Raw genomic sequence first — 24518 nt, 5'->3', positions numbered from 1 at the left:
GACTCAACCTGCACTCAGTTTGCCTAACATTTGTTGTCTTTTAGACAAGCTCTGTGATGGGTTCTTTAATACTAACAGTGAGTATAGACCCAGGTACAATACATACACCCTTTATGGTGTCTACAGAAACAAAACTGTGATAAGTTGTTATTTTGAGAAATGTATTAGTGGTTTCTAGTTATTGGGAGCCAATGTTGTTTGGTAACCAACATTCTTCAAAATATCTTCTTTTGTGTTCTACCGAAGAAAGAAAGTAATATAGGTTTTGATAACATGGAGTACCAAAGTACCAAAAATCGAGCTGCTTCTGTTGGAGGTGTGGCTTAGCGGTTAGTTTTTGATGCAATAAAAAATACATATTTTGTGGAATTTGCGTGGTTTTTCCTTGCTAAAAATGAGGCGGAGGTGGTGCCATCCTGATCTTGTACACACACGTGGGCCTACTGTACCTTTAAGTGGCTTAACCATAGTGACTTTGAGTTTGACTTATTAAAAGTTCTTATTAGATTAGATAAACATGACAATTATTAAGTTGTGAGAAACATTACATTTATTCAACAAAATAGAAATGTTTTTTTTTTTATCAAATAAAGCTTTTTTAATATTTTCAACTAACTTCTCAGCCCACAATAGCCAACTGAATTAACCAGTCTTACTAAATGAGCAAAGCTCATTCACATCTTGCATTCTCTGTAGTTCACTTTGAATGATTCAATGATCTCTGTATTCACCAGTGACTGAAAAGTTCAATAGTTTAAATGAATCGGTTCAAATGAGTCAGTCGTGTGCGAGTCGTTCTGAACACAATGTGGATTCATATTGGCGAACTCGCTGTTTACAGTATAAACTGATTCAACGGTCCAACTGCACAGCTAAAGACATTACAATGATGTACATCATGTTACTTTAAGAAAATTAAGAAATGAAATGTACTTTGATGCAAAACAAACAGCCGTGGAACACAGCCAGCTCTTGTTCTGCAATTCTTTTTAGCTCCTCAGTGTGCTAATAACGAAACAGCGGCTCCATTGTGGCTTAATGTCATAACTGCAATTACAAATGACACTCTGTTAATTGTACGCAGCATTTCCTGTGAAGACTCCCTGAGGCGGCACTACATTTGAAGGAGGTGGCCACCTACAATTTCTCTATTCAGGAAAAACCCTGATTTCACATGTTTACCTCTTCACAAATAATAATAATGCATGAGCAAAGCAAACAAAACTAACAATAACATCACTTGCCATCACGTGCTGTAGTATATTTTGCTAATGAATTGTCCGTTGCCGCATGTAATCGGTAACATTTACATTGTGATTCTTGCGTAAACCAGTCTGTTTTCAAAGTAAGAAGCCGCACTTCGCCAAATTAAAGACTCTGTCATTTCCATCCTCTCCCCGTGAGCTCCAGCCCCTCACAGCACGGGGTCCGAGCTGTTGCCGTGGTGACGTTCTGTGTTTCTGAGTTCTGAATTCTCATTACGCACTTCGGGGTGTCAGTCATTGAGATCTCAACAGCTGCCATAGTAACACAGCATTTCAAGGTTTAATCAAGACATGATTATAAAGTCATGCACAGCAATGAGTTTATGCAGTAATGAACATGATTCATTCAATGCCCTGATGGAAAACTGGAAAAAAAGAGAACATCTATCAGTAGGATTCTCTTTGGGTGTGAACAGACAGCATGATCTCTGAAACGTGACATAGTTGAGCAAGCCGGAACATTTGAATAGAATCGTGAAAAAATATGCCATAATATTATTGGTAAAATAACAATTTCTCCATCTGCTTTGGTTACATCATCAGAAAAGGCATGACATCAAAGCATTTTAATGAGAATAACTGGGGCCAGTGATGAGATCACGTACGGCATAGATGACTGATGTCACATCACATCAAATTCTCATGACTGTATTGTACATATATTCTGCATTTGGACACGACAGCATTATTTTTACAGTATAGTAGATATATTACACAGTTTATAGGTTGCATTTAGTACATGTAGGGGAAAATTCAATCCACACTCAGTTCCCAGAGCATGATGTGCATTAGTCATGTTGAATGATTTTCAGTGTATTGTGGTGCAGTTGTCCTGCAGAGAAGCGCATGCTTTAGCAGCATTAACACAATGGGCAGCTGATGGATCTGATTGCACTCAAGCATTTCTCACTGCTCTGCTAATTGCAGCGGCTGCAGTACTGCAGACTTCTGCTCTTTCACATCAACCTTGTTAGGAACTCAGTTCTAGGAATTCCGAACAGATGTTGGATAACATTCGGATTGTGCTGGATGCCTGGTTTATCTGAAACATTGTGGGTCAACAAACATCAGCACGCTTAAATAACCTTAGTACTCCTTTCTGTTCATTTTTTTCCGCAGCCAAGTTGCAACCCGAAAGTATCTTTTTAGCAATGCACCTTTGTTTGTAAAAATCCCTGAATTTGTGACTATTTATGTTCTTTCAAAATATGTAAAAATGATTGAAAATCACAAATGTGCTTGTCGCGATATGCATATCGCACTGGTCTGGAATAACTGATTCTGCAAAAAGTTTTAGGCTGATTTATATGTGAGAAGGTAAAACAACATGTTGGTTATAATTTTCAGTTAAACATATTTAATGTTCTTCAGTAAGATTTGCAAACTTGCAGCATTATCATTATTGCATGTTGCATTATTAAGCAGGATATTGCGTGTTCTGCAGCCCTATTCAAGATGATGGAAAACCCATAACAAACATGAGCGCTGCCACATGCATCCGCATAAAACAGAAGTAAATGTTCTTGCCTCTTAATGTGTGACCATGCAGGCACAGTTAAAATGTAACATCCTTGATGTGTTTTTGTTGGACTAGGCTACATTTCCGACAGCACAGGACTAGGCTACTACACTTAACCAACGCCCCTTGGCAATCTCTTCCATGCACCAGAAAAAGCGCGATGAATCGAGATGGTCATCATCAACCAACTGATCTTTTACCTCTTTTCGTTTTTTAGCTTTTATCCTTTTTAATAGTGCTTTAGTGGGCAGTCATTTGTGTATGCAACTAAAGGTTTGTAGACTGAAGTTTGGTATCAATCCCTGGATTTTGATTGATTATAAAATCTCTGGTCAGTTATGTTGAGGTTATTACATAGCCGCGAAAGACATCGTAGTCTTTTGTGTCATCTCTTGAGAGTAGATGTTAAACTGTTTGATAAAAAGTCCCTCTGCTGCTGAGCTGCCTTCCCTTCACAGAATTCCATCTCTTTGTCTGCCGAGGATTCAGTTATGTTATCTTCTATTGATGGTTTGTTTGGAAAATGTAATGCAACATCGATGTCCAGCTAATCTGAATCTATTTCATATCTATGTTGGGTTCTGTTAAATTAAAGATTAACAACGCTAAACCAATGTGTGTTACGGAACAGCTGTGTCATACATCACTGTTTGATAAACATGCAATCCATTTTTCTCAGGTTGAATTCCTATTGAGCAATTTTATGCACTTGCATAAGGCCAAATGTTGGGATTTCACGTTCGACTGATTTGAAACCTTGACAACATGACTGAAGAGACGTGAAAAATTTGAGAAATCGTGTTTCAAGGCCGTTTAGGAACTTCAGAAACCGCTTTGAAGCCCCATCTCGTGACCCATTGCGTTTGATGAGGATGAAATAATGTCCCCTCTCAAGGAAATGTGACACTTGTTCAAGCAGAATTTTAACTGCTTTTGAAATCTGACCTGATGGCCAAAAGCTGTCCAGCAAAGTGTATTTAACAGAGTAACATTACACACTGTCAGGAATTTGCAGTTTGCTTGGTTTGGTCAACATTTTAGGTATAGTCATGTTTTTTTATCAGTCATGTCGGCCTTTCACACTGGTCGGAGCACTGTAAAACTTTAACGTAGATTCAAACTGTGAATACAGACTGAATTAAGTGTCCTTGTAGTGACATTATTTTTACATTTTTAGTTTACTTATCAAGATGTTGGGGTTTTGTGTGTGATAGCTGCAGGGAAGGAAATCGTAAGGAATTCGAATAGCACTGGTTTCAATTCTGATTTCCATTAGCAGTGTTATGAGGAAGGACGCAGGCGATGACAGAAGAAGCCAGATGTTCAGAACATTATGAAAATAATTTGGTCGGTCAAAAATGTCATGCGACTGCGTTTTTACACAACACTGCCATTCTACCTTAAAGGTCCAGTGTGTCATTTTTTAAATCTATTGCGGAATTCAATATAATATACATAACTATCTCTTCAGAGCTGTATAAAGTAGGGAGCGTTATGTTTTATTACCTTAGACTGAGCTATTTCTATCTACATACACCATGCGTCCCCTTACATGTAATTCGCCATGTTGTTTCTACAGTAGCCCTAAACGGACAAACTGCTCTACAAAGGAAGGGAGCATTTTATGTTGTCAATAAGCTAACAACAAGTGCAGTCTACAAAGCCATGTTTACAAGAAGAAACATATTTGATGCAAGGAATAGGTGGTCAAATAAATGATCATGCATCTATCCAACCGCAGTGCAGAGTAAAGTAAAATGAGGGTGAAGTCAACACAATGGGAAGCTGAAGTCTGCTGTGAATGGGAGGAAGTGTTGCACAAGAGGAAGTGGCCAGAGCACCTCCCACACCTCACCACCAGATCATTTGTGCAGACACAGGCACTACAGAAAGATGTACTGAAAGCTGGGTTGAATATTAAATCGTAATGAATATTAAATAAACACTGTTTTATTTGATGGCATACGAACACTGTTTTGGTGGTAAAGGACAAATGATAAGAGTTCAGGCTATAGTGTAGTTTGGTATAATTGGCCAGATTTACTTGAAGGAAGTCTAAATCAAGTCAGGAACTTAAACCGGTTGAATTGCCTTCCAGAAAAAAATAGGGTGAGATCTCATTCAGGGGTTTAGATGATGTTATAGTGGGGAGAAAGGTTGTAAAAAACATGAAGGGGAATTAAAATAGGGAAATGTTGTTTGAGAGCCGTCGATCGGGACTGTAGCAGTGAACTTAATCTTTTGAATTTGCATTTTGTTAGTGGTTTTTACAAGACTGACTATCTTTTCGTTTTTTTCACTCTCTCTCCGCCTCTCATCTGTTTGCAGACTGTTTGTATTTCGGCAGGACTACGACCTCGGTCGAGCGCCTGGTTAGGCCTCACGTCTGACACCTCTGACCTTCTGTTGGTAAGAATCTCTATCACATACAGCACATACAAATGCATTTTAGTTGCAGTGAAGTTATTTTACTAAAGCTCTTGTAAAGTCACTGTTCTATTCAAATTAGAAATTAGTTTCTAGTTTCTTACTCTTAGTTGGGATGTCATTCATTTCTAGTGTCTTAGTATTAGTTATGATGTCATTAGTTTCTAGCTTCCTACTGTTAGTTGTGATGTCATTAGTTTCTTGTTTCTCACTATAAGTTCTGATGTCATTACTTTCTGGTTTCTTAACATTTGTTGTGATGTCATTAGTCTCTTGTTTCTTACTATTAGTTGTGATGTAATTACTTTCTGGTTTCTTACTATTAGTTGTGACGTCATTAGTTTTTAGTTTCTTAGTATTAGTTGTGATGTCATTAACTCTTACTTTCTTAGTACTAATTGTGATGTCATTACATCTTAGTTTTTTTAGTTTTAGTTGTGATGTCATTACTTTCTGGTTTCTTACTATTAGTTGTGATGAGAGTTCTTAAGAGGTTTTTTTTAATTATGCGTCCGACCTATGCCGTAGCCTATGCAGAGACGCCTATCCTATACCGTAGTCTGACGCGCACCTCTCCAAAAATTGTATTGGTCTGCTTGAACCACCTCCCTTCAGTAAAAAAAAAATTACATGTTTTTCTGTATTTAACCACACAAGTTTCAAAAGTGACTTCTTACTTGGGCTCTACCACTGCTTAATGTTTCAGATATAATAGCGACCACGAACCGCTTCTGCTTCAGTTTTTGTCTTGGTTACACAAGCAACATGCCTGTGGACACTGATACCTAGTGGCTATTGCCTGTCGACACTGATACCTAGTGGCTATTGCCTGTGGACGTTGACAACAGCGCACAGATATAAATGAAAACCGGTGCGTTGCCTATGGCGTAGGTACGACGCAGAAGTAAAATTCTCCCTTTACTATTATTGTTATGATGTCACTGCTTCATATACAGTTACAGTCAAACAACGTGCTATATAAACTGTGATGTCACAAGCATTTACAGAAGAACTCTATCATATTTTATGTTTAAAAACTAAAATCACATATTACAGCTTCTGTGATGTTATTGTTCAACATTTGACCAGTTACAACACATCTGTGGTAAAAGATGCTATTGGTAACCGGCATGAAGTTTGCTTAATAATTTGTGTTTTGCTGTATTCCTCCTTTATAAGCATGTCTCTCTAGTGTAGTTTTCAAGTCTGAATTTTTCTGATATCTTTACCGAGCCTAAGCTATCATCTGATTTTGTTGGATTGGGGTGTGGGACATTCTTCATTAATGTTTTGGTATGTAGAGTCTTCCTGCCCTTATGGCTGTTGATGTGTTGCAGGTGCAGCAGTCTTTGTGTTCATCATTCCTTTTAGCATTTGCAATCGGTTTAAACAAGAATCCAAAGAGCTTTGGATTCTTTTTTTATTGTTTTATAATTTTCTTCAGGCAGAATTTTAATTGCTTAGAGAGTTTGTTTTAGTCATGTACTTTCACTGCGAACACTAAATAATGAGCTCTTTTCCCAGAAGTGTACATAATGTTTTTAATAGATTATGTAGACTTCTTTACCAATTCTCCTTCACAGTTGTTTTAGACTTCTATAAAAGAGAAAAATACTTTTCCCCTCTTAGTGTAGAGATGCGAACCCAGATTGTGTAACACAGCCATAGCAGAAGTGAATGGCATTGTGGGACATAAAGAGGACTTGAGCAACGAAGCTTCCTGTTCCTCTAGGATGACGGCTTATGTAATCGCTGGGTCAGAGTTTATGGAAGGTGGCCCCATTTATATGCATGATAGAGAGTCATCTGAAACCAAACGAAAAGCTGTTTTGTTGTCTCTTACAATGGGCCCTGGAAGTGCCCCAGCCTTCAGGATGCACAGCAAAGCTCACTGTACATCATAAATACATTATCTTGATAAGATGGAAAAAGAGGACTAGGACTTCTAGAGCTTCTAGAAATATTACAGAACTTAATACGAAAGGCATTTTAAACTGCTTTCATTTCAAGACTTGTAAAAACATTAAAACTAATGTCTGGTATTTCAACCCACAGAAACACATAAAGTTTCCTCCCCGCTGTGAAATACTGCAATATATATTTTTTAATCATGTATTAAAACTACATAGTTTTGCATTTTGTTCTTTTGATTTTGAGTTAAAACATCACCAACACATTTAAAAGATGGGGTATAAATGTAATTGAATTACAATGAAATATTTATTATTGTTTTAAATGTCCGAAAATTTCATTTTAGATGACGCCATGCCTCCACCCTTGTGACTCTTTATTGCTTTCTATTAATTTTCTTGTTTTTGCCCCTAGGCACCCATGTTTATTTATCCTTTGTTCCCATGGATACAATGTCAAGCTGGTTCACATTTCCCACTTTGAAATAAAGGACACACCTTTGTATCTGACATCTCTCTGTAAGCTAAAAGCTATTGCATAAACACACACAGACAGACAGGGTTTCATGATGCAGTGTGTTACTAGAGATGCGTTTGGATTATTCTAGATCTTGTGACTGCAAGCCAATGAAAACGCCTTGTACTTTTGAGAGGAGATGATGGATTATATTGGTATAGAAGTGCAGCCTGAGGTCATATTTTGAGAGCGTCAGCCCCTCCCCTGCATGTCAGCCAATACTGCCACTGTCTGGTTATACCGAATATTGCCCCTTCAAGAGGATTCTTCAGTTTAATGGGATTTTGACGATTTCTCCAAGCGATTTGTTGTTGGGGATAACTGTATGATTCACTTGTGATTGTTTTCAAGTGCCTGAAAACGTCATGCAATATTCCTTTTATCAAAAACTAAAGTAAGTAACTAAAGTTTAATCATTTTTATACGAGTTAGTATATTAAATTATTGAGAATATTGGAAATACTGTTTCTGGTTATAAGTAAACGTGTGTTGCTGACTTGACAACTTGTTTTTTATTATCCGGGATAGGGCTGGGAATCGATTCCAAGGCATTGAGAATTGAGAGTCGAATCACTTCCATTAATGGAGTGGTTCTCAAATGGGGGTACCCTTACCCCCAGGGGTACTTTGCGGTTCGTGAGAGAAACTGACATTTAGGATTACATAATGAAAATCCAAAAATTATGATAATAGTATTTTTATATGAAATCAGGACTACACAAAGATGCATAAAAATTTTATGAAAACATTTAGATATAATAACTGTTTGACTCTTGATTTCACTAAATTTTAAGGTACAATGTTGTTGTCTGGTTAAGGGGTAATTGGCTTGAAAAAATCATAAAAAGGGGTACTTAAGCCAAAAAAGTTTGAGAACCACTGCATTAAAGGAATCAACCTCTCTTTAAGACCTACATAAGCACAAGCCCCGCCCCTTAGCTGATGTCATTGGTCAACTAAATCACATTAGTTTCTTGTTTAAAACAGTGAAGATTTCAGAAAAAAACTGATGGATGAAATCTAGCGCTGTGGAATGACATAAAATATTCTGCGTCCATAAAAGCAAAGCTTTGTTTGCACACACAATTCAGATATAAATACATGTATGCACTCATTTAACAAATCATATAAGTTTGCTTTTCAGAAGCACTGTAAACGGACAATCTTCTGTTACTCTACCGATAAGTACGGTATGTCTCAGAAAAGAATAACTTAATATTAAAAATAGTACTTTGACCTGTGCTTTATTTTTGAAAATGGCTAGTAAATTACATGATTAATGATTTTATTAATGATACATTGGAATTGCAGGAGAAGATCAACATATTAGGTTAAGGATTTTGTTATAGAAACAATAAACAATTAATAAATGTAAAAAGTGACAGCTTTGAAAATGGTATTGCATAAAATATTTGTATTTTTTTAAAGTAAATTAAAATCTGGAGCAAGACATGGAATTGAGCAGGAATCAAAAACAGCAGCTAGGAATCGATTCTTGTAATTGATTATTTCGATTCCCAAACCAGCAATTGGAATCGTAATCAACTTAAAAAAATCAGATCTAACAGCCCTAATCTGGGAATGTGCATTATGATTGGCAGGGCAAAACTTTATGACCCATTTGCTAATATGTCAAAATATAATGTCCTAAATATGTTTTGAGTCTCTCCATTTTTATATTTTATTTTATATTTTATTGCCTGTTAGTAGGGGTGGGCGATCTAGAAAAAAATTCAAATCACGATTTTTTCCAGATAGATCACGATTTACGATTTTATCGCGGTTCTTCTTCAAGTTGGTTTTAAGACTATTTTGCAAATTAAAGGGGCTTCAATACAGCCAAACTAAGTCCCCATATAAAAATATACTCTTTACCATTTATATTTTGAAGAATATTTTAATCAAGTTAATATTTAATGCAAGACCATAAATCAGCTGTTAGCAAAAAACTTTACATTTTGAATTTTGTCTTTCATCTTGTTGCGGCACTCGGAGTAAAGCTGTGGAATGGGCGTGGAGGATAAATATTTTTGGCTGGGTATTTCGTAACGTGGATCTACGACTTTGAGCAGTTTTTTAAAGCCCTCATTTTCCACAGTCTTTATGGGAATCATGTCTTTGGCCAGGTAAAATGCGACCGCGTCAGTGACATCTTTCCAGCGCTTGTTCATTCTGTCATACGGATACGTAGTTTTTTATCTCAAATGGTTCTTTCGCTAAAGTCGTTGTTTAAGCCTTTTAGTTTCCGTATGCTTGGTTGTACCTGATTTACTCGCGTGGGATCCCTTTATAATTTGACTGTCGGCATACTCTTTCAGTCCCTTTTATTTTGAGGTGGTTAAAAAGGTTCGTTGTGTTGCATTACGACGCTCGAATCTTATCATTGCCACATTTGCAAATAACTGTTGTTTGGGCCGTGTCAGTTGGAGAAAACCCAAACCATTTCAATATTACTGATGTAGAATTTTTTTTAGGGACCAAGTCCTCCGTGTTTCCCTCCATCTTCACTGACCGCGTCACTTAATCTTACTGAATTCACAAGCAACGTATACGAGCTTGTTAACATGGCGCAATCTATCGCAAGTATGTGGACGAATTCTATAGAACACTACTATATAGGACGATTTAACGATTTTCCCGAAAAAGTGGATCGTGCAGTCATTTTAATCGTTCACGATCTAATATCGTCATATCGCACACCCCTACCTGTTAGACAAAAATAATCACTATAAAGCCAGTCGTATTACTCTTTGAAGTAAGAAAAGGCTGTTATAATAGTATTGTTAGTTTTATAAAGGCAATGGGTAAATCACAAAACTGCTTGTTTTATCTACCGTGAAATTATAGTAACTTTTTATATACTGGTTTGTATCCACTAAAATAGAAACTGACTATTTGGTCTAATGTGGTTTTTCTGACCTGGTGTTACTAAACTTAAGTTGACACAGGTGGTGTGTGTTTATGTTAAAGTGGTGTAGTGCAACAGTGTCAGAGCGCAGTGGTATTGCTTATTTTGTACAGCAGGTGGAACCGTCTCCCAATTTATAGTACAGTATGTGAACACAATTGGTTGTGTTTTATGCCTTTCCACCAGTTTTTAATTTATTTTAGTTACTGAAAACCTGAACTGAATCAGACTGGAAAACGATGGCATCATCTGTGAAATGAATAGGTGACTCTTGACTTTACACTTGTGGTAGAAAGACTTGTAAATAAAGCAATCTTAAACAGCAGCTGGGGAGGAGGCTAAATCTGGATACATTTGTATTTCAATATTAGAAAATGATCCGGTTTCCATCTAACATTTGGCAATAGCTGTGCTTTTATGAAACAACATTAAGGTTTATGAGACATCTTGTAAACATGAGATGAATGTCAATGTATTTTGTGAGGCAGTCAGCACACTGCTCTCATAGACATGTTGATGCAGCGGAAGGGAGGGGAAGGATTAGTTAAATATTTATTGGGTTTTCTCCCCTTTCATTTTGACTGTATCTTATGCACACTGCACTTATCGCCCATGAATACCACAGGCACACATTTTTTAAGGATGGTGTTCATGCACACAGGTCAGGGGCAAAATAATTCTCTGTTAAACATCTACACGTTATGTTTTACATGTTTCAAACTCTGTGGTCTTAATGGTTAGCGTCACTACAAGTTCTCAATGCCCTTTCCAGGTCTTTGAAACTAAAACAATTATGGAAAAAGGTTATCTCTTCAACTTTAAAACGTCATGGCTGATGTCATCTAGCCAGATATAATGTTGAACTTTTGAAGTTTTTAGAAATCATTTTAGACCGCTGCTGGAAGTTATGCAGACCTTCTTAAACCTTAAATGTAGCCAGTAGTTAAAGTGCACTAGAGAAAATCTCCTCAGTCTTTTGGTTTTGGTGTTTCAGAAGTGGTTCTTCATATCTGTAAACTGGCTCCAGGTCTAATTGTCTTATTCTTAATAGACCCGTTTTGTTCTTCATTTTTTATTGTCACTTTTATTCAATATAACTTACAAATGAGGGAGGATATAAAATTGATGAAGTTGGTTTTTTTATCACTCAGAAATGTGACATTACATAAGTATAGTGGGTTGTGAATCAATTTCATGTTGACTTGAAAAATGATTTGAAATTTAAGAAATGATCCTAGTTTTCTCTATTGACTTACTTGTTAATTCTCCTAATATTAGATGATTCTTAACCCTTCAATATTTTTCAGTCTCAAAATGCTAAATGCAACCTATTTATTATATACGTTGTAATTATTTAAAAACAAATTGATAATTTTTTAGCATAATTGTAATGTAGTATATTTCTGTCATCTTTAGCAGCCTCAGAGATTAGGGAGTGGCCCTCTGTGTATACGACCACTGTCAGCAGAGGGCGCTCTATGCTTAAAAAGTAATCTGCTGCCTAGCGCAAACCTACTGCATGACATATACCCCCCAAAAAATCCCATCTTAGTTTGACAGCGCCCCACCCCTCACGCTCAGCATGAACAGTCTTTCTGCATGCTAAAGACTCGCATTGAATCAGGAATTTGGAAAGATGCAACGAGCCTTTGACATTTTTTATGATGCTGAGTACAAATATGTGTCACAAATGTTGGATCTGATAGCAAGCCATCAAAAAAGTGTGCTTATTCGTATCAGATTGTACAAGTGTGTCCCCAAGTGGGTTTGAGGGTCGCAGCATCTGTTTGATCTGTATGCACAGACTAAACCTTCTGTAGCTCTGCACCAAAAGCTTTTATAGACCTTCGCAGCAAATTACATAAGACAAATAAAAAGGTTTATTTATGCATTTATTTATTATATACATTCTTAGCATGATGTGTGTTTTTTTTCTCGGAATAAAACCCCTTTGCGCTGCTATTGCAATGCACTACCAACCCAAAAGTTTCAGCTGTTGTAGTATAAAAATGAATGGTGTGTATGTTAATGCGTTGGCATGTGTGCCGGTTGTGACATAAAAAACGCTTGAAAGCAGGAAAACATGAAGTTCTGTCACTGCATTCTGTGTTGTGAACGATAATCTTTCTTAAGGCAATCTCGTTCAAGGCTTGACAAAAAAAGACCTTTGAAAGATTACAATAATCTTAGCGGCACCTGAAAGCGTTGCGTGTTTGTTGATTAAACAGACTTTGAACGTTTTAAACATCGGCGGCTTAAAATTCCTTCTCCCTCATTTCAGATGAGGTGCCCTGTTTTGGCTTTGCCATATTCGGTTGCCATGGTTTCTAGCTTTGATCGTGAGTGGTACAGTGTAGCCCAAGAGGTCCTATTGTAGGAGAGATTAACCAAAAATTCTGCACTGAATCTACATACAGCACTACCTACTTGTAAATTATTTAAATACTGTATATATATATATATAGAGAGAGAGAGAGAGAGAGAGAGAGAATCACATTGTAATGCATGAGGCGACTCGAAGAACTAAAATACTGCTCATTAAATTGCTGACATGAAAAAGTAGTTTATGTAAAGAGTCACAGTTGCTATTTGACTGTGTTGTTGTTGCGGTAACAGTCAAACCGTCAGCACCAAACACCACCATCCTTCAAAATCCCTGCTTCCTCATTGGTTATCGTGCAGTTTGTTTTGACTTTACCACAACATGGCAAAATAGGACATCACAGTGGCTGTTTACTTCAATGTGGTCAGTGTGGGCGGAGCTAGAAATCACAAACAAACAAGCACCCCGCACCTGCAATTCATCAAACTACGCACGCTTCATTTTAATAATCCGTCACCTCGTCTGGGTGGGGTCAGGGAGGTCATCGATGAGGTGTGTGCCAGTTTTAGGGGTAAATGAAGGATATTCGCTTCCTCTGTATATTGCTGATTGGTCGAGTGTCAGAGTTCCAGGCGGGACCGGAGCACAGGGACTCAGCTAATGCGATGTGGCGGCACGCCCCAGGAAATTTAGGTCAAGTTTAAAACTGCAGACAGGGATTTGAGGCTGCGGGAGACTGACACTGTATGATGCATCACACACACACCGATTGCTCGTACTTGCTCAGCGCGCCGCTTTGCATTCTCTGCCATTTGTGTAAACGACACTTGTGTCAATAAATCTCAGTTTAAAGCACACTTGCTTATGTGTTTGGAAGTCATTTTAGAAAATTATGTTTGAATAAATTCTAAGTGCTTACTTTATTAAAATACGCTAGCTTTATTTATTTTACCATTAGTTCAATTTTACACAATTTTGCACGCTTTATCGCACGCGTAAGTGGATTATTGCATTCACTCAAATAAGCACACAAACAAAAACACACTCGCTGCCCTCCCCCTCGAAGCTCCCAGCAGCCGGTTAGCCACTCCACGGCCGTGTCCGTGTGACGGAGGGTACGAGGGAGGGTTTGTTGTTTTTTTCCCTATAGTGCCGGAGCGATAGCGTAGTATAGCCAAGCACGTGGATTCCCATGCTGCAGTGCTCCTGCAGAATTCCAGTACTCCATCAATTTCCACTATTTGTTTCTATTTTTATTTTGCATTAATGAGGGCACTGGTGATGCATCTCATGGATATACATCACTGTGTATGGATTTGAAAACAACATGTTACTGCGTTCTAATGAAACACATCTCATAATTTAGTGATTTATAAATTAAATGAAATAGAACTCTATATTTTGCAAGTTTCCGTCTGCTTTGGTTACTATCATCAGTACCACTCAATTCATACCTTTGATATGATGCATTGTAATATTCCAAACAGGGTTGTCAAATGTTCACAAAATTCGTCATTAATCAGCTTGTTGTGTGTTTTTGACGCATTACCTCATCGCTATTCATGTATTCGTGCGCAAGCTTTTAAGTCGGACTACTGCTCCAGTGCCCTCATCCTACCCCCCCGCCCGTCTTCTGATTGGCTGACGGTGTGTTTTTGGTAGCACCAGCTTTTTTCGACTCCATGGATACAGTGGAGTGCAGGAGGACTTGCGTGCAGCCAATCAGGATGCGATAGTGAATCGTAAGTGCCCAGCGGGCTTAGACAATCCCCCTGCCCCCCTCCTATCCCATATCCCACCATAGCTCTTCTCCTCCAGCACGCAATCTCCCAGTAGGGGGCTTCCAAAAGAAAACAACCAGGTCAGAGCCTCTCCTCCGTCGAAAGAGCTTGTGAGGGGAGCTCGCGTGGACCCTTTGGGGTCGCTGTGCATGAAGCTAAGAGGCAAATGCACCGTTGATAAATGTATCTGCACCTCTGTAGGCGTCACTCTTACCTTAGTGGGTCCATGTAGCCGGTTGTTGGTGTAAGAAGTTTTTGGGGTGTGAATACTAGCACCGATATACATTCTCCCTTATTTAATTGTAAAATGTATCTTGTGTTATTTTATTTTATCAATTTGACTTTAAATCTTGTCTCTGCACATATATGAGTGTTTTGACATGGCTGTCCTTGGAATGAGCCCTGGAATGGTTTGAGGGAGCAGTTGGGTGGGATATCAGGCTGGCACACTTTAGAGCAGCGGGCACGCGTTGGCATGACTTGGATTCAGGTCAGATTTACTCCAAGTAACTTTCCAACAGTGAACAAGTATCCACAATGCGGTACAGATGGGAGCTGTAATATACAGCCCTTAAATTAGAGATTTACTAAAGAAAATGTAAGTGGTGTTCTGGCCGGTTGCCAGGGTGGTGCTGTTCAGTTGCTAAGGTGTTCTGGGTGGTTTTAACAAATTGCTTGACAGCTTATACGGTGTTGTGGGTGAAAACTCTCATAATGCCAAAAATCCTTTTGTGGCTTTACTTGTATTGAGAGCAAAATCCTGTAATAATACAGTATTTCCTTTCTTGGCTGTTGATCGTCACTAGTTTGAGTTTTTTTATGTCCAATAATTCATTTATACGATATATTATATGCTGGTCTGACACACCTAAACAAATGTGTAATTTTGCTCTTTAGTCCAGCTGTTTGCAAGTGAACAATCTCCTGACCTTGAACTCTAATCCTGAACTCCGCTAAACCCAGACCTCCAGATGATCCTCAGAGTGGCTTTAACCTGTCCCTGGACCTCACTTGTGTCCATCTGGATTGTCTCTCTCAGAAAGAGCTTGGACAGATCTGTGATCTGTCACTGTGTGTTAGAATACTTTTGATCTGTGATCTTACTGTCAGCAACTTCCTGAACCTGATCTAGAGACAAGGTTCAGAGCCTTACCTGTATGCAACCTTACCTGCGTCACTCCTCGTCAAGTCTCTCACGATTTATGTCTCTACGTTCACTTTCAGAAACACTCTCTTTCTATCGGTCTATTCACCTGTCTGCTTGTTCACATCTTGACTCTCCAGCCGTCATCAGGCTGTCTTCTGTCGCCCCTCGTGTATGTTACTCTCTTCATTCTGTCTCTCCAGGTTGCTGGTCTGTACTGGCGTGTACAGGAGTTCATACACTTGGGATTTTGACCAGTATTCCAAAACATAGCCTGAGAGGATAGTTCATCCATTTTTTCTCCTTCATGTTGTTCAAACCCTGTATATGACTCTATGTGGAACACAAAAGAAGATATTTTGAGAAATGTTGTTTTGTGATCATACAATGAAAGTCACTGGGGTTCAGTGTTGTTTGGTTACCAACATTCTTCAAAATATCTTCTTAAGTGTTCTGAAGAAAAAATAAAGACATACATGTTTGGAATGATATGACGGTGAGTAAATGATGAAAGAACATAATGTTTATATTATGATTTCAATTATTGGCGGGCGTGATGATGTCACACTGCCTGTGCTCTCTGACTCCATCCTCTCTGGATTATTACAAATAATGATAAAAGGGATCTGTAAACTGATATTTTGTACTGACACAATACAGCAAGAGATATAAATGTTAATATAAATAGCTGTTTAAAACCATTTTTTGGTTTGAAAATACCGACATCCGTAGGACTTTTGCACAGTACTGTAATAAAATATGATTGTTTTTATGTAACATTAATAGTAGGCTACTCTTGATATTTTTATTCCTAATACTGCTTACAGGTAAATGAAACCCAACTGCCAACATAATTCACTTTAATGTTCACCTGCAAATACGAGCTACACTCACATTCATTGTAATTACATGAGCGTAGGCGTGACTGTTTATCCTGCGCTTTCTAGATTTGCATTTCTTTTAGTGTCCCATCTTACCGTCAGCCATGATTATATAACACTCGCACACAAAGAAGTCTGTGACCCACATCTAGTCGCCTGCATGCTCATGCATGTGTACTTATACCCCCTCTCCCTTCTTGCCAGAGGCATTATGGGTAATGCACTGCTGTTTGTATGGCCTAGAATGACCTCTCCCTCTCGTTTGCGTTCGGTCTCTTCCATCATCTGCTTCTATGAGCTGAATGTAAACAAAAGGCTTTCTTTTAATAGGTCGATCAGCCTTTTTGTATGATGCAGATGGCATATAAATAAACAATAGTTAATGTAACCACACTGTGTGGATTTGTGTAGCTGTTTGTTATTTAATAAATAGTGTTTCGCTCTCACCTGCTAGATGTTGACACTAAAGGACTGATGATGTGATACGAGTGTCATTCGTATCGAGGTTTAGGAGGGTCGATCTCTCTCTTTCAGGTTTTTATCTCTTTCATTCTGTTGGACTTTGAAACGTTTCTCTGTTGCTTTTATGAAGAATTCTGAGTTTTAGTAAAGGCAAGTTCAAGTGGCTGGTCTGGTGTTTTTACTGTGTATTTTTTAAGATGTTTTTCCTCTATAGCTTGTTTTCAGATGGTTAGGTACCTAGTTCATGGCATTGCAACTTTGAGACTTAAAAGGGATGCTATGACCTCTTATTTTGATTGACAGCATCTCAAACTGTGGTTTCATGAGGACAGGTCAAGCTGCTGAATACTGAAGAGACGTTGATGTATAAATGTGGGCGGTCACAATGACCTGTTTTTGAAGCACAGGTTTCGTAAATATCCTGGGTGGACTGGAGCAAGAACGCTGTCCATTGTGAGTGTTATGAGAGGATGTCCACATATTTTGGTACATTGGATCGTTTTATTTTTTTAAGTAGGAAGGAAAATAAATAATACTGCAGTGAACCTGACTTTTTTAATGTTTGCATTTATGGAAGACCTGTTTGAACCTTTGATCTCACGTCTGTCCCAATGGCTTCACTTGCTGCGTTGCCATTACCCTTAAATATGCGCAAATTGAAATAGCCCAATGGAAACACTTCAATTTCGCAAAACTCACATATATGGCAAAAACGTTTTCATGCTAGCGTGAGGTGTTTTTTTCAGGCTATACGATAAAGGCATAATACACAAAAATGCAATACAACTTTTGTCGCATTTACAAGTCCCATGGCGTACAATAAAGTCACACCATTCGCTGTATGTTTGGGGAGAACATTTGGAAAGATAGCATGTAAGGAATTACATTAAAGGAACAGTTCACCCAAAACTTCTGTCATAAATTTCTCACTTTCGAGTTGTTCCAAACCTGTATACATTTCTTTGTTTGGTTGAACACAGCCAAAGATATTTGGACGAATTCTTGTAACTAAGCAGATTGACTATCATAGAACAAAAAATACAATGGTTGTCAAAAGTGCCCCAGTAATGTTTGCTGTCCTACATTCTTCAACAAAATAAAAAACATATAAAGTAATTTTTCCTACTATCGTAGTTAATGGTGGCTGTTTGGTTTGTTTACAAGAATTCTTCCGAATATCTTTCTCTGTGTTTACTTGAACAAAGAAATGTATACAGATTTGGAACGATGAGAGAATTTTTATTTTGGGGTGAACTATCCCATTAAATAATGTCATATATTATGGCTCAAATGTAGGGAAACAAATGAATGCAGTATGAAGATTTATTAGGAATAGTGAGTTAATTTAATAATATAGGGAAATTTCTCTTCAATCTTTGCACTATGCACTTCTAAAGTTGGTTCCCATCCTGCCGCAAAGCCTAATACGAAGAAGTATGGCCAGATTGACTTATAGCGAGAAGAAGAATAATGCTTAAATCGCATAACATTCTTAAGTGAAAACGCTGTCATTCCGCAAATATTTTTTAATCGACATGTTCTTATTTGTTGTTTATGGTTTTTTATCTACGCTGCCGACTAACAGTGTTATTTGATATTGGCCATCTGGCGCTGCTCCTCTTCTGTGATCTTAATCGACGTTTATAAAATATCGCTGACGTTTTCACAAATCTGTAATGGAAACCTGGCTACTGTTATTTGCTGAAACTAGAAATGCAAAAGATACTGTTGACACACTGTTTACCCAAGTGTATTGTTGGGGTTTTTACCCTCTAGTCTACTTCCTTAATCTTGACTTGAAATGCTAGGGCCCCTCAATAGGGAACTGAACGTAAGCGGCAGGCATGACATGCACAGTTGGAATTTGTCACCAAAGCACATGGATTCTCGTAACTCTTTGTGTGTGCCGAGGGAGGGAGGGGGGCTTCAACCTGACATCTGGAGGCACGGGCCTTGCACAGGAAAACCACTGCGTCTGGAGAGTGAAAACTGTGGGGTAAAGGGAACAAGGGAGATGCTTTCTTGACTGATAAGAGCAGATTAGTACCCCCATGATTAGGTCATGAAATTGCCACCCACATATCTCCACCAGAATCTGTCATGTATCATTTCAAATCGTTTTTATTTAACCTTTATCCCTCTCTCTCTGTTTCAGGTACGTTGTCATGGGGAACCTCCTTAAAGTCTTGACATGCACAGATCTTGCGCAGGAGCCCAACTTTTTCCTCGATTTCGAAAGTAAGATTTTCCTCCCACCTGCTTAACCTTCTTCAGTTATCTTCAGTGCATCTGTAAACAATCTTCCATTCTCAAAATGTATCTGACAATACGTTGCTTTAGAGGAAGAGTCTATCTCGCATGTCTGATGTTGGAATTTTTGTGCACAGAACCATAAAATTGAATTCTGAGAGACTTGGCGTAGGTCATTTCCCGCTCGCCATATAAAATGCCAGTTCCCCTTGGATGCACTAGTGGTGTATATCTCAAGTTTGGGACTTGATACCATCTTAAACTCCCTTTCCCTTGGGAACAGTTTGTGAAGCACACATAATCTGCTGCCATCTCATTTGTTTGGGCCAAAGGTTCATTTCAGAGCAAGGAAGGTGAATGAACCAAAGCAAAGAATACATAGAGTGTTGAGAGAGTGGAAAACAAAAGTTTCCAGGCTTTTATTACCCCTTCCCGCAGAACATCTCCACCCAGGCAGTGTTTGCCTCCTTTTTTAGCCGCTTTGCAGATCTTCTGGAGAAACACTGGGGATGATATGGAGTTGAGTTTAAATTGTTGCACCATGAATCAGGTTGACCTCTAAAGATCCTAAGAGATCTGTGCGACGGTTATGTAAAATTCATAGAAAGAGCGGGAGAGCGAAGCAGTACGAGAGTAATAGAGCTGAAAACACTGTATCACATACGTGTGAGCTAAACAAGACTCTTAATGTGTGGCCTTTGAGTGTGTTGTGTGAAAGGAGGTGGCTCTTAATTTCGTAAATTGCTGTAGCTGTAGTTTAAAGTTGGCAATGTCTCATTGAGGTTTCTCTTTAGATGTGGGCCTGAAGTTTCCACCATTTAAAATTCCACACTCTGCCTTTTAAACATATGAAAACAGCTGTGGAGTTGTGAGTCACATGCTCTCTAAACTCCCATCAGGCACTGTTTCAGTGATATTTCGGTAACACTTTACAATAAGTTGCTATTTGTTAACAGTAGTAAATGCATTAGTTAACAATAAACAATTTTGTTTTTCAGCATTTCTTCATCCTTGATAATGTTAGCTAATGTAAATACAGTTATTCATGTTAGTTCATGGTGCATAAACTAATATTTACATTTACGCATTTGGCAGACGCTTTTATCCAAAGCGACTTACATTGCATTATTCTACACATTTATACATAGGTATGTGCAATCCCCTGGGATCAAACCACATTTTTTACCTCTGAACTTTGTTAGCTAATGCATTTCTCTGTGTATTTTTAATTGCAATTTATCGACTTGCCGCTAGAGACTGGCTCCAGAAGAGAGCAGAATCTCATTGGGCAACTTTACAGCAGAAAAAACAGCTTGGTTCAAAAAAAATATTCTGGTCTAGAAAGCTAATTTTTTCCCCATGAATATTTTATTACTCACCCGTTTTACTTCTATTAAGCCTTTATATTCTGAAAATTAGGTGCGTTGCCACTGGAGTGACAATTGGTTTCACAAAACCGGGCGGCTCAGCTCGGTCCACGTCCCGCCTTTTTGCCCATTTCCGATTATCCGGGAGTGATGCGCAATGCCAAGATGGCGATGAGCGCCTTCGCCTAGGCTTAATTTGTACTCTTGACAAACTGCAGGTGATGTCACGGACACTACGTCCATATTTTATACAGTCTATGGTTATAAGTTGCCCATGCATGTATTAGACACGTAAAATTGCAAAAATTAAAGTGTCGGAAACAAAAGATGCATTCCATCAAAAAGCGAACGCTCACCCAGACCTGCCCGAAACACCTTGTGTAACCACACCCCCACAAATCTACATCAGTTCGTGGTATGATTTGACTAAGACCGCCCTTATGTAGACGCGAGTAAGGTGGGTTTTCCTGTCAGTACAATTGCTTTGGATACTGATGTTCCAAATATGGTAAGAGGCGCTACATTTTCTTCACAGGCTTGCAGTATTCGACCAATCACTACGCACTAGTTAAGTGGCCAATCATAGCACACCTCACTTTTCAGACCAATGAGGTTTGTAAAAAACCTGGGTGTTTCAGAGAGGAAGGGCTAAGAGGAGATACAAACATGCACGGTGTCTTAAAAATACAGCGTTTTTGAACCTTAAATCGGGAATACACATTACATTACATCTAAAACAAGAGATATTATTAGTTTTCGCTGTGTAACATGACCCCTTTAACTAATTATTAACAAATAGCACCAGATTGTATAGTGTTACCAATATTTCACCCAAAAATTAAATGAAAATAAAAACACGAAAAGAGATCCTTGGCAAAAGTTTGACACTGTTTTTTTTCTATACATTGACAAAGGTAAAAAATCATAAAAGTAAAAGAAAGTAGTCAAGAACATCTGGGACAGACTGAATTAAAATGTATTAGCTAAAAAGACCTTAAAAGACCATTGGCTGAACGTCTGATGCATTAGGCACACTTTTCTGGAAACACTTCAGCAAGTTCAAAATCTTCATCTGATTGGTTGAATTTCTCAGGATTTCCGGCAGACGTGCATGCCGCGCTTTTAAGAGTCCGCTTGGAAACAACACAGCCGTCTGAACGAGCCAGCTGTCGTGTTTCCATCAGTTGCAAAAGGATTGATCACAAACTTAAATTCTTAAAAGTATGCAAGCTTCTCGACAATCTCATAAACATTGTTGCTGTTAACATTTGACACATTCATGAATTTACACCGGGGACATTTTGACGCTTCTAGACATGAGCCGGCACAAAACAAAACTATAAGAAAGATGATCCTGAACATTCTTTTATTCTCAGCGTACAATGCAGAAAAATCATTGGGTTGATAGAATTTATAATTTTGTGTGCACAGTTTTAGTCACCAGTAGCCAATTGGAATGCTTCTTTTGCTTTACATGTGAAAGGTCACCCAAATGTTATACTATGTAGTTAATAGTAGATATAGTATCAGCACCCTTAACACGGTTGAATGGTGTGTAAAACAGTGTCAGTAGATTCAAAGTTTCTTTGTTCTTTCCTTTTATTTTTGATCTGTGATGTTATTCCGTAAGGATGAACGCTCAGATCACATTCATGAGTAGCATTTATGCAGAACATTTGCTCTTAATATGTCGAACACTGAGGTGACCTTAAAATACCATTTGATTAAAGACCTTGAAGCTCCTCCATTCATTTCCTTTTTTCTTTCACTCTCTCGCCAGATGCCCGGCCCACAGAAGCCGAGCAGGAGACGTGGGAGGAAGTGGATGTTGTCCTAAAGGATGCGTTGGGAATACTCGACGAACTACAGGCGTATAAAGGCGCCGGGCAAGGGATACGAGAGGTACACACGTGTTCTTATGATATCAAGAAAAATACAGAGAAATGTCTGATTTCATGTAATACTGTACTCTTAATGCACATATTTGCACAAAATAAGTAGAAAGGGGCAACTTATGAGGCTTAAAACATCTTACATTTTGCGCTTGTGTGATTGAAATTCTGTATTTTGTTCAATCACGGTTCACTACGAGTGTCAGGGTGATTGATGCTGTTACCACGGATACTGTTGCTATACAGAGACAGTTGCCATGGAGAGTTGTCCTGTGCAGAAAGAAAGTGAATGTTTTTGATTTCCTTTTTGTAAGTCACTCAAAAGGATGTGGCACATTTCTTTTTATGTCAGAACACTCAGTAATTATTTGAGTGAGCCGCATTTATTTGAACACTGAACTCAAGAGCGCGCTGAGGCACCAAAAGTAAACATTGAGTGGATGTTTTGTCCGGTGTCATAGTGGAACGCAAAACGAATAAACCAAAATCCTCACATCATTTACATCCGCAAATTGCTACCCTTTACTGAAAAAAACACAAGTTCAAAACCTCCTACATACACAATTCTAACACAAACTCACTCTGTAATAAAATATGACGTCCTGTCTTGACTGTGTGTTTAGAACTCTCCAGATGTTGTGTTATTTTAATATTATGATTTTTTTGTAGGCAATCCAGAATCCCAATGATGAGGCGTTACAAGACCAGGCGTGGGCTGCTGTAGTGCCACTTGTAGGCAAACTGAAGAAGTTCTACGAGTTTTCACAGAGATTAGGTACATTTTTGTTTAATAAAAGTGGTTATGAAAAAACGTTTAAACCATATTATACCCTTCTGTTATGTATACATGCCATTTCTTTTTAAACCAACATTTTTCTGAGACACAATAAGAAATTTGAGAAACATTTTATAAATTCAAGAGGTATTGATGTGACGATTTTAGTCAAAACTTGAAATATAAAAAATGGATGTGACAATCCACTTATCTGATTATATTAAATGATGCATTTAAGAACACAAACAAATCCTTTAAAAACTTTATGAGAGACTTCACATGGGTATTTAAACCAAAAAATATTGACATTTGACCTGTATGATGAAAACCTTATTAAAAACCTTTTTCATCTTATCGTTGATATTTGCATTGAATTTCCAAACTACACAAATTAGAACTTCAAATGTAATTTTTAGTGAACTGTTGCTTTAAATGTGCTGCGGCCAACCATTTCACATCAGTAAATGGTATCCATTTCATTCAGTTTTCTAAACTGTATGCATCTGACACATTAAACACGCGCACTGAAACATTGTGTACAAACACCTGAGCGGCCCCGGGGAGGCACCACAGCTGGTCCTTTCATAACAGCTCTGTAAACAGAAACTGCTGATGAATAGACAGTTCAAACCCATCAATGTTGTGAACCGTCCACTGACACATGGATAGAAACAACACAGTCACTACCTTTGAGCTAATAAACATCTTAAGTACTTCATAGGCCACCATGCTTCATTAGCATTAGCAGCTGATCTAGACGCGGCACTGAATAAGACTGACCGGATCGAATTGGGTTTTGTCTTGCCCCGAAGCCCAAAGTTTTAAATCTCTGTAATGGCTTTTAAATGTGTAGTCAATGACTGCACACCCCACGCCGGTCGTCTGTCGCGCGTTATGTAACCAGCCGAACAAGGTCATTCAGCTTTCCCGCGCTTTCCGCTCCAGAACACTAAAACGGCTTTTGGCGCGAGCGCTCATGCTTGATGTGCTTCGCCAAACTGCTCTGACTGCCTGGCGTGTAGTGTTCTGTCCTGACCGTGACCCGATCGGTGTATATCCAGTCAGTTTGGGGTGTTATAGTTGTTGACGGCTTCACA

General features: G+C 38.4%; 1 protein-coding gene across 4 annotated transcripts in view; it reads left to right on the top strand.

Annotated features, from left to right (window-relative positions):
* The window catches only part of fam49bb (family with sequence similarity 49 member Bb), a 45706-nt gene that overhangs the window by 12265 nt on the left and 8923 nt on the right, over positions 1 to 24518 (top strand). For 2 of the 4 annotated variants that reach the window (XM_056737900.1, XM_056737899.1), the window contains exons 2-5: positions 5113 to 5193; positions 19293 to 19375; positions 22535 to 22656; positions 23316 to 23421. In XM_056737900.1, the coding sequence (XP_056593878.1) occupies positions 19303 to 19375; positions 22535 to 22656; positions 23316 to 23421 (301 nt within the window). In that variant the 5' untranslated portion in view covers positions 5113 to 5193; positions 19293 to 19302. Of the gene's footprint in view, positions 1 to 4684; positions 4894 to 5112; positions 5194 to 19292; positions 19376 to 22534; positions 22657 to 23315; positions 23422 to 24518 lie in introns of those variants that run through there. The other 2 variants (XM_056737901.1, XM_056737902.1) reach the window with 2 other exon arrangements.

The sequence above is a fragment of the Triplophysa dalaica genome, chromosome 23 (assembly GCF_015846415.1).
Source record: "Triplophysa dalaica isolate WHDGS20190420 chromosome 23, ASM1584641v1, whole genome shotgun sequence".
NCBI classification, from domain to species: domain Eukaryota; kingdom Metazoa; phylum Chordata; class Actinopteri; order Cypriniformes; family Nemacheilidae; genus Triplophysa; species Triplophysa dalaica.
This window is presented reverse-complemented; position numbering and strand designations above follow the sequence as displayed.